A 15,297-nucleotide genomic window follows, 5' to 3' on the forward strand; every position below is an offset into this window, starting at 1 on the left:
CTGAGCAACCTCGCTCGCCCCGGGCAGAGGATGCAGGAAAATCGCACGACTCTGCAGATCCTCTCCAGCATCTGGGGAAAACCAGGGACAACGGTGTGTAATTGCAGTCTTGGGGGAAAGAGGGCAGTATCTGCGGAGTCACCCGCAGCCAACAAGGAGCCACGAGCAGCTGGTCCCTCCCTCGGACGCCCCGGCTTTCCGCGATCAACGTTTCTCCGGTAACAGCGGGGATCACTTCCCAGCCTGCCGCTCCGCCGGAGTCTGACCCGGACCAGTGGCAGCCCCGCCCCCGGCCGAAGCCCCGCCCCTCCTTCCTCCGCCCCCGCACCCCCCATCTCTGCGCTTGCGCGACCGGAAAATTCGCGAAGGTTCCTGACCCGAAAGCGGCCGTTTCCGGAAGCCGGCTGCCGCCCTGCAGACCGAGCTGTGCTTGCGGCGGGACCTGTCCGCGCACCGCCCTGCGGCGCCGGCGTTGCTCCTGCCTCGGGTCGCTGGGCACGGAGATGGCCCTGCTGTGCTACAACCGGGGCTGCGGCCAGCGCTTCGATGCCGAGAGCAATTCCGACGGTAAGAGAAACGCGCCAGCCTGCGCTCCCCGCTCCCCTGCACCCGGGGACGCCCGCGGGCCCACGGTGCCCTGGGTCTCCCCGCGAGCCGTCGCCGCGCTGCCTCCGATCGGGTCCCCCCGGCCCCCTGGCAGCGCCTCCCACGTGCGCGGAACCCTCGGCGGGAGCCTGTGTCCGCCGCCCGCGCTCCGGGGCGGCTTTCCCCGCGGCCGCAGGTGTTTCCCGGCCGCTCACTGTGTAATTGACCTGGAAGTGAGAACACCTTGACCTGCAGCCGCGTCTCTTGGAGGAAGCAAAAGGCAGCCCGGTGCCCCGGTCTCCCTGGGCGGTCGATCTGCAGTGATTGTGTGTGTGTGTGCGCGCGTGCAGAGACGGGAGGCCTGGGCCGTGGGCGGGTGAGCCCCGCATTTCAGCTCGGCCTGGTTGTATCCGTGCAGAAGTTTATTTGTCTGAAGGCCGGCGTGCGGCGTGTCTGGTAGACTTACTTTTTGTTAAGTGTGCTTGGTCAGGAACATTTATTCTCTATCTCCTAAGATTGGATACATCCGCCCCGGTGGGTGGTACAGCTGTGGTCGTGTTGGGTGTTTTTGCCCCGGCCTTTCCATTTTAGTAACATGCCCTCTCGCCCTGGTCGGTGTGAGTCAATGGTTAGAGCCTCGCCCCGGGCACCGAAGGGTCGCGGGTTCGTTTCCCGGTCGAGGGGCACGTACCCGGGCGGCAGGTTCCCTCCAGGCCCCTGTCGGGGCGCGTGCGGGAGGCTACCAGTGGATGTGTGTCGTCTCCCCCCTCCCTCCCTCCCACTCTCTCTCAAAATCAATGGGAAAAATCTCCGGTGAAGACTAACCAAAATGAATGAAATAACATGCCATCTTATGGATAAAGTGATCGAATTAACTCCACCCGCCAACGTGTAGCATTAAGGATGTAAAGTAAAAGTTAGTCACTAGACTAGAGGAAAAATAGAAAGTGATCAACGAACTTGAATTTTGATGGGCCAATGGGATAAAAAAGTGATTTGGCTATTTGAATATTGAGGGAGGTGACACTTACTCAAATTCAGCTCTAGCACTTAGTGTCTGTTTTCTATGTGCCAGACCTTATAACATTATCTCATTTTAATTTTCACAACAACGCTGCGAAGTAGGTATTATTCAGAGAGGCTGAGTTCAACATGGTAGCAACATGGTTCCACGTTGTGAAGGAGATTAAATTCCAGGTTTTTTAAAATAGTTTCCACCTCTGAGATCTCTAAAATATTTACCTTGGTGCACAGGTGAATTGGTAACATCATTTAAAATAAGAGCGTTTGGCAAGACTCTCCAATCTTTGTACAGTACTCAAGCGATTGTCGTTGACATTTTAATGATATTAATGTTCAGTTATTCAAGGGGGAACTTGTGAGAGTTCGGTGATATAATTGGGGAGTGAGGGGTTTGAAAGCGCTCTGCTATTGGCAGTCTATGTGAAAACTAAACTGTCTTGCCCTAACCTGTTTGCTCAGTGGATAGAGCGTTGGTCTGCAGACCAAAGGGTCCCGGGTTCGATTCTGGTGAGGGGCACATCGGTTGCAGGCTCCTACCTGGCCTCGGACCGGGTGGGGCTCATGCAGGAGGCAACCAATGGATGTGTTTCTCTCACATCGATATTTCTCTCTGTCTTTCCCTCTCTCTTCCACTTTCTGAAAATCAATGGAAAATATCCTCTGGTGATAAAAAAAAAAGTATGCTGCTTTAGTGTCTGCATGTGTTCTACTTTAACTTAACACTAAATAATGGTGAAAGGCTGATGCTTGGTTGTACCAGACAGGATGTTTATTTATAGGGTGTTAAAAATAAGAGCTACACCATTTTTTGGAAGTCAGCTCCGTGTGTGTCGAATGGTACAAAAAGAGATTGGCGGTGGGGTACAGGAAAGCCAGAGGAGTAGATCAGTGGTTCTCAACCTTGGCTGCACATTAGAATCACCTGGCCAGAAATCAGGATTTTTTTAAAAAGATTCCCAGATGATTCTAATGTGCAGCCAAGGTTGAGAACCACTGGAATAGACGGTCTCAAGGATCGTGTGATCGGCACCAAAATCAGCTGGGAGCGCCAATAAAGGTGCCTAAAGTTACTTGCTTTAGCAAAATGGGGATTGTTTAGAGCAGAGGTGGGGAGCATTCAGCAGGCAGTGTAAGGCTCGCAAATTCATTTCATCTGGCCCTGCCAAGGCATTAGCGGTGAGTTAGTTAAATGTTTGACCAAATATAGCAGGCTGATTTTTAAGTTGATAATGTTGCTAAGTCATGAATGATGTTATAAATATCCAAATGGCCCATGGCAGAAAAAAGGTTCCCCACCCCTGATTTAGAGACAGAATAAGTATTCCAATAGGTTGATTGATAGAATGGAAAGTTAAGAAAAGGGAGATAGAGAGTAGAAGACAACAGCAAAGGGTGAACTGTGGACTATGTTGGGAGAAAGTTCTGTATAACAAGAGAGGTCTGACATGGACAGTATTGACTAAATAACAAGATTCTTCAAAGCTAATAGAACATTTCAGTTTGAAACACAACTAACTAAATGAGTGTTTTAAAGGAAGCCTGACTGGTAACTTGCATATGTTAAACAGTTATTCCGGACAAAGCACCACTTCACAAGCAGCATTTCATTTAGTCCACATAGACAGAAGATGGAAACAGCTGCCAAGAGGCAAGCCAGAATTCGAGCCGGGTCAGTTCCAATGTTCAAAGCCCTTGGCTCTTAACCACTACCATGTTGTAACTCCTTACGCATAAAGTATTACTTGGAGAAAACCTGGTAAACATGATACAAAAAGGCTAGAGAGGACATTGTCCATCTATTTGTTGCTTACTTTTGAAAACAGTGTTTTCCGATTCTGTTCATACTAGTTGTATGGTTAAGACCTGACTGATTGCTGCTGCTATTCTGCCAAAACTGACCATTATTATGATACTGCTTCTTACTGTTATGCATTTATGCCCCTGACTCTCTAAATTTGGCATTTTAAACGTCTCTATTCACTACGTTGATTCCCCTCTCAATTTCATATCCCTCTGCACTTTCATTTCTACTTCGAACCTCCTTTTTTAGTCCTTAATTCCATTACTACCCTTAATTAATAGCTTCTTTCATATCCATGGGTTTATTTACTGTGTCATGAAAATACTTGACACTTTCTTGTTCTGTTTGCTAGCATTGTATCTAGATAACACCTGGTTACTAAGTTGGGAAACCATATTGGCTGTTAAAGCGGGGATAGGGAGATTTCCATAAGTACCAGTATTTAACACTAGATTGCCCAAGGAAGTCATTTTGACTGCTTTTTAATTTCAATTAGAAAAACAATTATGTATATAAGGACACAATGTCTTAGAATTTTGTGACTTTTTGTACAACATATAAATGCGTTTATTAATCATTGTAGTTACCTCCCCCTCCTTCATTTCTGGTTTATATATATATATATGTGTTATACCTATATTGCCCAAAAGCAGTCATTTTGACTGCTTGGGAAATTTTAAATAATCAAATGACTCTTATTATTGAATTGAGTAAATTTCTTATATGGCCAGTTCGGCTCTGTATTGAAATAACAGTTTTCATTTTTTTTCGATTACCGTCACATGATAACATACAAGTACATGATAAATTGTCAATACTTGATAAGTTGCAGTTGCTCCATAAGCTAAACTAGTACTTGTTATTCGAATCTTTATGCAGTGATACTTGTTCTAATAAGTTGTTTATTTTATTTCTTTTGCGCCCTAAATTCATGAAAGAAATGTCGAATAGAAGTGAGTTATTGGAAAAGCTAAGGAACATAAGTGAAGAGTGCTCCGATATTATTCTTTCACAATGCAGTCATTTTGACTGCTTTTGGGCAATATAGGTATATACTAAATTTCAGTCTTTCTAGTGTTAATCAACACCAGGAATGAGAGGTTGTAACAATTGAAATCCAAACAGACATGAAGGTTGAGCAAAATATCTTATAAGAAAATTACACAGGTATGGAACTGACCTGCTTTTTTCCTAGGCTCAATAAGTGTGTCAGTCTATTATGTGACTTTTTTTAAGCGTAATGGTCCGTACTGCAAACTGTACTAAAGCCCATTTTTATGAGAGAGTTGGGTAAAAATTGGTGGTGCGATGAAGGAAGGTATAAGGAAATATAGAATAACAATCGGTGAAAATAGACCAGGGGTGGGCAAACTTTTTGACTCGAGGGCCACAATGGGTTCTTAAACTGGACCAGAGGGCCAGAACAAAAGCATGGATGGAGTGTTTGTGTGAACTAATATAAATTCAAAGTAAACATCATTACATAAAAGGGTACGGTCTTTTTTTTTTTTTTTTTTTTTTTTTTAGTTTTATTCATTTCAAACGGGCCGCATCCGGCCTGCGGGCCTTAGTTTGCCCACGGCTGAAATAGACTGTAGAACTTCAGCTTCTTTTTAATGAGGTTCATCTCTAAGAATTGATACCTGTTCATGAAAGTTAAATTAGAAATTAGATATTACAACAGTTTTAAAACTTTTGAACCTATTCTTCTAAAATATCTTTTTGCTATTTCATTCCTGTCCTAAGATTATCTCATAGGTAATCTTAAAGTTTGATAGTATTTTTATAAAAACAGAATTGAAAGATAACAGTCAAAATCTTGGAGCTTAAAGTTTTGGTACTAAAATTTTACTACAAAGATTAGAGGAATATAGAATGTAATTTGTTATACTTGAACAATTCTGCATTATTTTTACCTATAGCTATCACACTCCTGAATTAGAACGTTATTACTATTTTAATGCAATGTTATATTAAGCACTGTGTGCCATGCATCATATTTGAGCATTAGTGAATTTTTAAAGGAAAAGTATTACCTGCATTTGGAAAGAAAATGTTAACACCTGAGCACTAACAGGTTTGGCTCAGTAGATAGAGCATTAGCCTGCAGACTGAAGGGTTGAGGGTTGGATTCTCCTTAAAGGCATGTACTTAGATTGTAGGCTCAATCCCCTGCCCCTGAGGCAACCAATCAATGTCTGCCTGTCTGTCTCTCTCTCTCTCTCTCCCTCCTTCCCTCTCTCCTCCCTCCCTCTCTTTTTCTCCCTCCCCCCTCCCTCCTTCCCTTCCACTCTTTCTAAAAATCAATGGGAAAATATCCTTGTGTGAAGATTCACAACTACAATAACCAAATGTTAACACCTGACAGAAATAACGTTATTTCTTTATTATAAAGTAGTATTTTTTTCTTCTCTGTTTTTGGCCAGATGCTTGCACATACCACCCAGGTGTACCAGTCTTTCATGATGCAGTAAAGGTAGGAACTTGATATATTTCACCCTCTTTGTATTTATAGAGTAAATTTAGAGCTGTAATGCTAAATATATGTTTTCTCATCTTTTGTGACTCTGCTTTCTTAATGACCATTTGGGGATGATTTAAGCAAGTACCCCACTAAATGCAGGGCAGATCTTTTCCAGTTATAAAATTGTTATTGCTATCCCAACTCATTTTCTATACCCCTCACTTCTTCACTTTCCTAATTTTGAAGGGAAATGGAAATAAGTTTTGAATCCTAATCTCAATCTGTCAGACAGCTGCTGTCTAATAAGAGCAGATCTGATTTTAGGGAAGATTGTTATAAACACTTAATGGTGCCAGTCTCGGGACAGGAATGTAACTTTAGAGTGAAAGTCAACAGGAAAGAGATGCCACCTATTTCACACCTGTTCTTTGATCTGGAGAAGTAGTGAAATAATAGAATGTTGTTTGTCCAGGCTTTTCATGGTGAGTTTTTTGGCCTTTTAAAATGTATGATAATATGGTACATTTCCCATTCTATATCTTAAAAAGAAAATGTTGCAGCATGGCTGCCATGGTTTTAGGTGTGGCTACTTGTTCTTAGGAACATTAACAATCTCCTTGAATGTTTAAATGTTGTTGATCCCTTTGAATTTCTAATTATACCTTTCAGAGAGTATAATCTTTTTTGACGTTTATCTGTTCGATAGCCAACTATAAACAAAGATGTACAAGCAAATAGCAAGTTTATGTTATTCTGATTAGTTCTCAGTGAGGGAAACGGAACAAATAGCGGAAATTGAGACTTGACTCCTCCTCATGGCTTTTTTAGCCTTTTTACAAACTTGTAAGGATGGAAACTGGGAAAAAAAATTTTTTTTTCCAGGAGTGACGGATGCTTTAGCTTTCCTGGACTACCATTTACTCTAAGTTTAGTTTTCTTGCTGTATGTTTTTCTTTTTTCTTTTCCTTGATGTTTTCTTCCAATTTATTAACCATAGTCATACTTTGCTTCTCAGTCTTCAACTTCCTACTTTCTCTCATTTTGTTAATTCACTCCTCTCCCTTAAATGTTACCTCTATGGCTTCTACAACATATTTCCATTTATGTGTGTAATTGGCAACTGCAAACTGGTGGACGCTTATTCCAAAAATAGCCTGTCCCTCAATCTTGCTCCTGCTAGATATCACTAACTTTCCAGTCATTCAGTCCATAACTCTTTTTTACTAAACATTGTCAATTATTCTGATTAATTAATGTTAATGATTTTACTTTGAAGTACTTTATTTCTCTTTATTCCAATCCTACTGTTTATTGTCTCTATAAACATTTTCTTGAAGACCTAGACTTTCTAAGACTACTGGATTCACAGCTCAGTAGATTTTAGACAAATTAAGTCAATATAGTGTCTACTGTTGCCAGTTTTATAGTTGATCAAGTAAGATGTTAAACATTGCAGTAACAAAAGAAAGAACATTTTAGTATTCAACTTAGAAGAGGTATATTTAGAGAAAAGGACAATTCTTCCTAAGAAACAACAGGAACCTTATACTCATATACTTAAATTTATCCTTCATTTTTTCTCATTTTACTGAGGACTACCATGGATCCTAGATTGGCATTTGGGAACAACTAGTCTATATAATCTATGTAGACCAGTATCCCCAGCATATACTAGATAAAATTCCTCATATGTAATTAAGACAGTAAAGCCTTTTCTTGCATGGGATATCTCCTCTGATGACTATATTATTAATGCTATTTAAACCCTCTATATAAGGTTATAGTAACTCTTCATCTCTATCTCAATTTAGAATAAAAAAAGAATTACATTTCAAAATAAAGGAAATGTATTAATTTTTTCTTTAAAAAAAACAAAATCAAAACACCTCTAAGTGCATATTGTGAAAAAAATCACTACCAAATTCTTCAAGCAGTATATTTGGGTGAGAGGGGTGGTGTGAGACCCAGATGGGTAAGTGCAAAGCTGGCCCTTAGTCTATATTTCAGGCCTCCAAAGTCTTGCTGCCTTTTTATTTCCGCATTCTCTGTACTACATTGGAATTAAGCATCAAGTCATTTTTTGATGAGCAGTTGATACTTTGTTCAGAAGTTAACACAGTTGATAACAATTTCTATATTTTTATGTTTCCTGACTGAAAAGATCATTTAACCTTCAAAGATCTAACAATGCTTAGGTTACTATAATTATTTCTCTGGTTTACCAGATTTTTAAAATAAAGCACTTCACTTTATTTTTAAGAAATTTTTGAACTACATAAATATATATGCAAGTCACTTCAGGATTCAAGAAGATAAGTACAAGTAGATAGAGTATTTTACTGGGTTGTGGCTCTCATGCAAATACGGTTTTCAGGTTTGTTTTTTTTTTCTCTCATGTTTCATAGGGTTGGTCTTGCTGTACGAGAAGAACAACGGATTTTACTGATTTTTTAAGCATTGTAGTAAGTATTAAATTTTTTCTAGATTATCTCCTAAAGAGTGCATATTCTGCGAAGCTCCAGATTTAAGGAGTCTGATTTCAGACGAGGCCCTGTTAACTTGCAGATCATTTTTTTTTTTTTTAATGGAGCTCACCTCCCTCCTAGAGTCTTAAAAAGTAGGAATTTATCTACCTGTTCTAGAGATCAAAAATTTCAAGTTTCCCATTTTGATTTATGCTTGATGTAAGTAGTCCTAAAGGAACATCAGGAAGATGGAAGATGGTAGGTAACAATTTAATGCATTTTCACTTAGGAACAATACATTTTTATCAAGTCAAAGATACCATGGAAATGTACCATTATTTTATATACTTGTAAGAAAGGAAACTAGAGCTGTTAATTGATGTGTCATTAATATTATGGTTTCAGAGATGTTAAAATGTATGTATGGCTCAGTGGGATATGGAAAAGGTAGCTAGCATTTATTGAATGTTTGCCACCTGCCAGACGTGCCACGTTTTCTATTATTTTATTTAGTCCTCTCAAAAAATATCTTACCATTATCTCCTGTACTGATGAGAAAACTGAGATTTCAGAAGATTAATAAATTTGTTCAAGATCATGTAGCTAGTTAGTGTCAGAACTGGGAATCAGATTGAGGCCCTTTTTTATAAATAATTTATAGAATTTTCTTTGTGAGATCTCCAGAATTTGTTTCCTATTAACAAGAAGTTTGTGCTGTATGTTTAATAGTTAAGTAGATATTTATGAAATGTTATTCAGAAGCTTTTCTTTAAAAAAAAATGCATTATTCAGATATAATATCTATATATATAAAAGGCTAAGTGACTGGCCAGTAGCTATGACTCACACTGACCACCAGGGAGCAGATGCTAAATGCAGGAAGTGCTGAGCGACAGCAACTTTGCAGAGTTCCCTCTTGCACTCCGAGACCCCTTGGGGGATGTCAGACTGCAGGTTTCGGCCCCATCTCTGCAGGCCAGGCTGTGGGACCCCACCTGCTGGAAGGATCCTGCTCACTCTGCAGACGCCCTTCGAGCCCTGGCGCCACCCCAGGTGTGGCCAGCTGGGGAGGGATTTTGGGAGGTGTGTCCAGCTGGTCTCACCCAGTCCCGCTCCGCCAGCCATGATCTAATTAATTTCCTTTCAGTGTGCACAAATCCGTGCACTGGGCCTCTAGTTTACAAATAAAAGCAAATTTGGAGTCTTATTTTTAGTTTCTTAAAATAAGTCAGTATGATAAAAGTGAACAAGAGGACTTATTAATAAAGAATTAAAAATAGTATTTTTATCAAGGCATGTGAAATAGATGAGAGGACAACTCTTAATGAATACCTTTCACTAACAGGGCTGTACAAAAGGTAGGCATAATAGTGAAAAGCCACCTGAGCCAGTCAAACCTGAAGTCAAGACTACTGAGAAGAAAGAACTATCTGAATTGAAACCCAAATTTCAGGAGCACATCATCCAAGCCCCTAAACCAGTAGAAGCAATAAAGAGACCAAGGTACATGCTTTACAGTTGTATATTTTTGTCACACTTGAATAATAGCATTTGTTCTTAGTATTATGGATTTGCATAATTACATTTGTAACAGTTGTTTGGGTCACCATCTTTTTTACCATTTGGTTTTCCTTTAGATAGATCTTTTATTTTTATTCCTCCTCAACTTGAGGCCCTGTACACAGTAAACTTAATTGCAGAGTTGGTCACTGTACCATCATAGTTATGGTGGGTGGAGGAGCCACACATCCGTCTTGCGCCTTGGCTTGTGTCTTTCTCACTGTGACATAGTGAGATTCTGTACAGGAATTGCCCTTTTCATCAGTTTGAGTTGAAAAAGAACTTAGAGGTCTTCCTTCTCATTTTCTTTACTGTTTCTTGAATATCTTTTAGGACATTCTTGACAGAAAAATTTTTAGTTCCCTTTCAAATTTAGTAAAGAAGAATGTCCTTTTATTTCAAAGGGGTCTATTATATTGTTACTAGATCAGTATGTGATTTTCACATTGAGCCAAAGTCTCTTTTTTATTTGTCTATAATATTTTGTCACTTAGAAGCCTAGTGCCATCTTTTACTTTCAGATGCCTGAAACTGTTAATCTCATTATTACTGACTTTGATTTAGATAGCATTTCTGTTAAAGTTTTTAATGTATTTGACTTAGATAGGATATCTGTTAAAGCACTTTTGCTCAGTAGGATTATGTAGATTCTTCATACTCACCTAGACTCAATTTTATATTCCTACACATGCATATTGGGTGCCACTGTTTCACCAGGGCTTCTTCATGTTGCACTTGAGTGCTGAATTGTTTTAGAACCAAAGTACAAGAATCAAAAAATGGATTGGACTTTGGCCTCAAATAAGGCTCCTGTTGATATTTTATTTACATTATAGACTTAGGGTTTCCCAGCTTTTCCTTTATTGATCTTACTTAAATTTATAGCATATTGAATTATATCAGACCAAGATAAGAACCCCAAGAGACTTTTTGAATATTTGATTATTTAAGCAAACTACTTAGAATGAGTTTTATTCTAACTTCACCTTATTAAAAATCATGAGAGACTTTATCAAATGCCTTGCTTGGCAGTCTAAAAAGTTTTTTTTTTTAATTATCAGAAAAATACAAGAATTGTTGCATGACTCCTTAAGTATTACAGTGTACTTATAATACTATAATTGTCAATATGAGTTACTATTTTCTTTAAATAATGGACTACTACTAATTTTACTTTAGAGGAAGTGAGATAAATATTTTATCCTAAATTTGGTGGTATTGTAGAGGTTTTGAGGTTTTTATGTACTTTGTTAATGGCCTCCTACATCAGAGGTTTTATTTCATTACGGATATAGAATGAATAACTTAGGATTTATAATTTTATTCCTGCGTTTATTGATAGTCTTAATATCTATTGAGTGGCCTTAAACAGGTCGTACATACGTCACTTAATCATATAAAATTCTAGGGGTTGCAGTACTGTTTTATTAACTCTACTAAAGTTGCCTCTTGATACATCTGAATTTATAGATAATATCAGTATCCACACAAAGTGAATTATCTTCACCAGTAGGAATATGATTCACTTAGTACATATTTATTGCTTGTTTATTATATACTCAGCATTTTGCTTAGGCATGAAACATAAAAGTACATCATGGTCCCTTTCTTGGGTACACAAGACAAACTTGGATTGCTACTCTTTATTGCCTTCCCATTAGCCTGTTGATTAATTTATTCTGTTGGCAATACCATGATTATTTGAGACTTAATATTTTAATATCAGAACCTTTTCTGTTAAAACTTACACATGTTCATACATTATAGCAGTTATTTGGAAAAACTTCTCCTGGCTGGTGTGGCTCAGTTGGTTAGAGTGTTATCCTATACACCAAAAGGAGGCAGGTTCAATCCCTGGTAGGGCCCTGGAAGGAGGCAACCCATCGATGTTTCTCTCTTTCCCTTATTCTCTCTAAAAATCAATTTAAAAAATTTATAATGGGAAAATCTTGATTCACACATGATTTGGCTTCTTTCCATAAATAGGCTCGTAAATATATTTATTTTTAGTACAAATAAATATTTTAGTACATCAATGATTATAATAAAATTTCACAATTCTCCAGCCCAGATGAACCAATGACAAATTTGGAATTAAAAGTATCTGCCTCCCTAAAACAAGCACTTGATAAACTTAAACTGTCATCTGGGAATGAAAAAAACAAAGGTAAGATTTTGTTTTGTATGTTGCAATTATTTTTTGTATAATTAAACAATTATCTAAAAGCAAAAGGAGCTGTATAATTTACTGAATATAAATATAAAAAATATATATGTAGCACATTGTAGTAAAGAACTTACTTGTTTTTTAAATGCCAGTAATAACACAGAATGGGTATGTGGTTTATTTAAAAAATTAAATTACTTTTCTTCTTCAATTCATTATTTTTTAAACAGTAAGATACATTTCTTTGATGATTGTAAATGTTTCCTTGTACACTAGATAAAATATATTCTCTGACCTATACTTGATACCCATGGGAGGAAAGTACCCTTTCATGATTTCTTTTTCAAACAAGTTAAGATATTGGATCTAATACTGAATTAAGAATAGAAATGTGTCCCATAGCTTTTTAGAGATATCGGTAAAACCTAATCACAATAGTCGGCATATTAGCTTTTAAAATACACGAAAGGTCACATAGAAAACTTAGTTACCTAAAATGCTTAATTGCAATTTATTTAATTTTAATATGTTCATTTTTTGTAATTAGATTATTTTAAAAAAATATTTGTTTTATGGAAATGGTTACTTTTTAAGAATGGTACTACAGTAAAGTGCTCTGTTTTAATGTTTCTCATTTGATTTTTTTTTTGTTTCAGAAGAAGACAGTGATGAAATTAAGATTGGGACTTCATGTAAAAATGGAGGGTGTACAAAGGTATTTATTGTAAAATTTGTGTTGAGTCATGGAAGTAAAATATTAATGTTGGGAAGAAGTGTAATTTCATAAATCAGTTCAACACACATTTGTTTGCCTATTACATGTTGGACACTGTACTATGACTGTGGCTTGTGAACATTGATAAGGGACTGTCTGAGGAGCATATCTGATAGAGTCATAGGATTAAATACAGTGGGGCCTTGACTTATGAGTTTAATTCGTTCCGAGACCAAGCTCGTTAACTCAAATTATTCTATCAACTCAATGCAAAAAATCAGCCGAGAGACAGCTGGTATCTCAAAAAACTCGTTAGTCGGGACACTCTTAAGTCAAGGCCCCACTAAAATCCTAATTTAGTCAGCACTCACTGAGAGTTTACTATGGGGCAGACATTGTTTAAGGTCTAGGAACATAGTAGATTAAAGCAGAAATCTCTGTTCTTGTGAACCTGATAGTCTAGTTTAGAGGAAAGAACAACAGGTAGATAATTAAAATGAATTCAGATAGTTATGAAGATAAGGAAATAGAAGGAAGCTATTTTTTTTTTAAAATATATTTTACTGATTTTTTTACAGAGAGGAAGGGAGAAGGATAGAGAGTTAGAAACTCGATGAGAGAGAAACATTGATCAGTTGCCTCCTGCACACCCCCCACTGGGAATGTGCCCGCAACCGAGGTAAATGCCCATGGAATCAAACCCAGGACCCTTCAGTCCGCAGGCCAATGCTCTATCCACTTAGCCAAACTGGTCAGGGCAGAAGGAAGCTATTAAAATTAGAATGACGCCGAAACCGGTTTGGCTCAGTGGATAGAGCGTCGGCCTGCGGACTGGGGGGTCCCGGGTTCGATTCTGGTCAAGGGCATGTACCTGGGTTGCGGGCATATCCCCAGTGGGGGATGTGCGGGAGGCAGCTGGTCGATGTTTCTCTTTCATCGATGTTTCTAACTCTCTATCTCTCTCCCTTCCTCTCTGTAAAAAATCAATAAAATATATTTTTAAAAAAATTAGAATGTCAGGGAAATCTTTTATGAAGTGGTGACACTAAGTCAAAAATCTGAATTATGTATGGATGAGTTAAGTAAATCTTGGAAGTAGACTTGGGAGTAGTATGTATAGAGTCTTTAGAGCTTGTCTGTTCAAAGAATTATGAGAAAGGTCAGTGGGGCTTGGACAAAGGTGTGTAAGTAAGTAGTGGAAAAGAGAGGTGGGCAACATTATGGAGGTCCCTAAAAGCCACAGTGAGGTGTTTGGGCTTTATTCTAAGTAAAATGGGAAGCTATTATCTGTTTTAAGGAGGGGTTTAAAAAATTTGTCTTTGGCTGCTTAAGTGGCAAGTATAATGGGGCAAGAGTGAATTTGAAGAAAGAAATCTAGGATACTATTGTGGGAGACCAAGCAGTGAGACTGGAAAGTATGTTCTTTAGAAGTGGTTAAATGTGGAATGTAATCAAACATCTCAGTGAGGCTTTTCCCCACCTGTTCTATGTAAAATTGCATGCCCTCCAGCATTTCCATTCCTTTTTTTCTCCTTAGTCCTTAACACCTTATGGCATACTACTTATTTTACGTATTTATTTTGCTAATGTTCCATCGAGCTTTCCATTCCCCTCCTTCCCTTAAAGTTTACAAGGAAATGATTATATTTGTTTTGCTCTTTGCTGTATTTTGAGTGCTTAGAGCAGTGCCTGGCACATGGCAAATGCATGTAGAATGAATGATATCTTGAAGTATTAGTCGGACTTGCTAATGAACTGGAAGTGAAGGAAGGGGGCTTGTGTCTCTAGCATGTAGGTGGCTGGGGGAACACTGATGAAGAAAGAAGACAGGGTTAGGGGGAGCAGGTTTATAGTTTATCCTCATGTTAAGTTTGAGATCACCTTGCTCATTTAGGGATGGAAACATAAACATCTTCACAAAGGTAGAAGTAGTAGATAAATGATAATTCTTGGGGTAGGAGAGTCAGTGCAAATGGTAGGATAGTGAAGAAAGAGACACACAAAGAAGATGTCCTGGATGAATTTTGAAAAACAATGATAGTACTGTAAATGGACAGGAAGGAAAAGGATATACAGTGGGGCCTTGACTTACGAGTGTCCCTTCTAACGAGTTTTTCGAGATACGAGCCATCTCATTGCCTAAAATCTGGTGGTGATCATGAGAAAAGTTATTAGCAAGTCAAATTGATATTTTTAAGTCAAATTGACAGTTTTTGATAGACTGAATATGATTGGAGGGAGAGGAAAAATAGAACAGGACATACAGAATTTTGTTTTGGGAGATTGAGTTGATATGGTGCCATCAAATAAGGTCGGAAGACAAATAGGAGGTTTGGGAGGCAATGGTGATAAGTTCAGAATCCAACATACTGAGCTTCATGTACTTATGGTATATCTTTAGGAGATACACACACCCAGGACTTTGGATTTACAAAAGAGTAAATAAAAGAATTTTATTTTCTGTACTGTAGGTGGTTACAGTAAATATCAAAATAGAAAATAAACTACTGGCTGCAT

General features: G+C 38.4%; 1 protein-coding gene across 4 annotated transcripts in view; it reads left to right on the plus strand.

Moving 5' to 3' along the window:
- Positions 1-349: 349 nt before the first annotated feature.
- The window catches only part of CHORDC1 (cysteine and histidine rich domain containing 1), a 23,064-nt gene continuing 8,116 nt past the window's right edge, over positions 350-15,297 (plus strand). Inside the window, exons 1-6 of one of the 4 annotated variants that reach the window (XM_059708169.1) lie at positions 350-567; positions 5,836-5,885; positions 8,279-8,335; positions 9,684-9,841; positions 11,965-12,065; positions 12,722-12,789. In XM_059708169.1, coding sequence (XP_059564152.1) covers positions 504-567; positions 5,836-5,885; positions 8,279-8,335; positions 9,684-9,841; positions 11,965-12,065; positions 12,722-12,789 — 498 coding nt within the window. In that variant the 5' untranslated portion in view covers positions 350-503. The remainder of the gene's footprint in view (positions 568-5,835; positions 5,886-8,278; positions 8,336-9,683; positions 9,842-11,964; positions 12,066-12,721; positions 12,790-15,297) is intronic. The other 3 variants (XM_059708170.1, XM_059708168.1, XM_059708167.1) reach the window with 3 other exon arrangements.

The sequence above is a fragment of the Myotis daubentonii genome, chromosome 9 (assembly GCF_963259705.1).
Source record: "Myotis daubentonii chromosome 9, mMyoDau2.1, whole genome shotgun sequence".
Lineage (NCBI taxonomy): Eukaryota > Metazoa > Chordata > Mammalia > Chiroptera > Vespertilionidae > Myotis > Myotis daubentonii.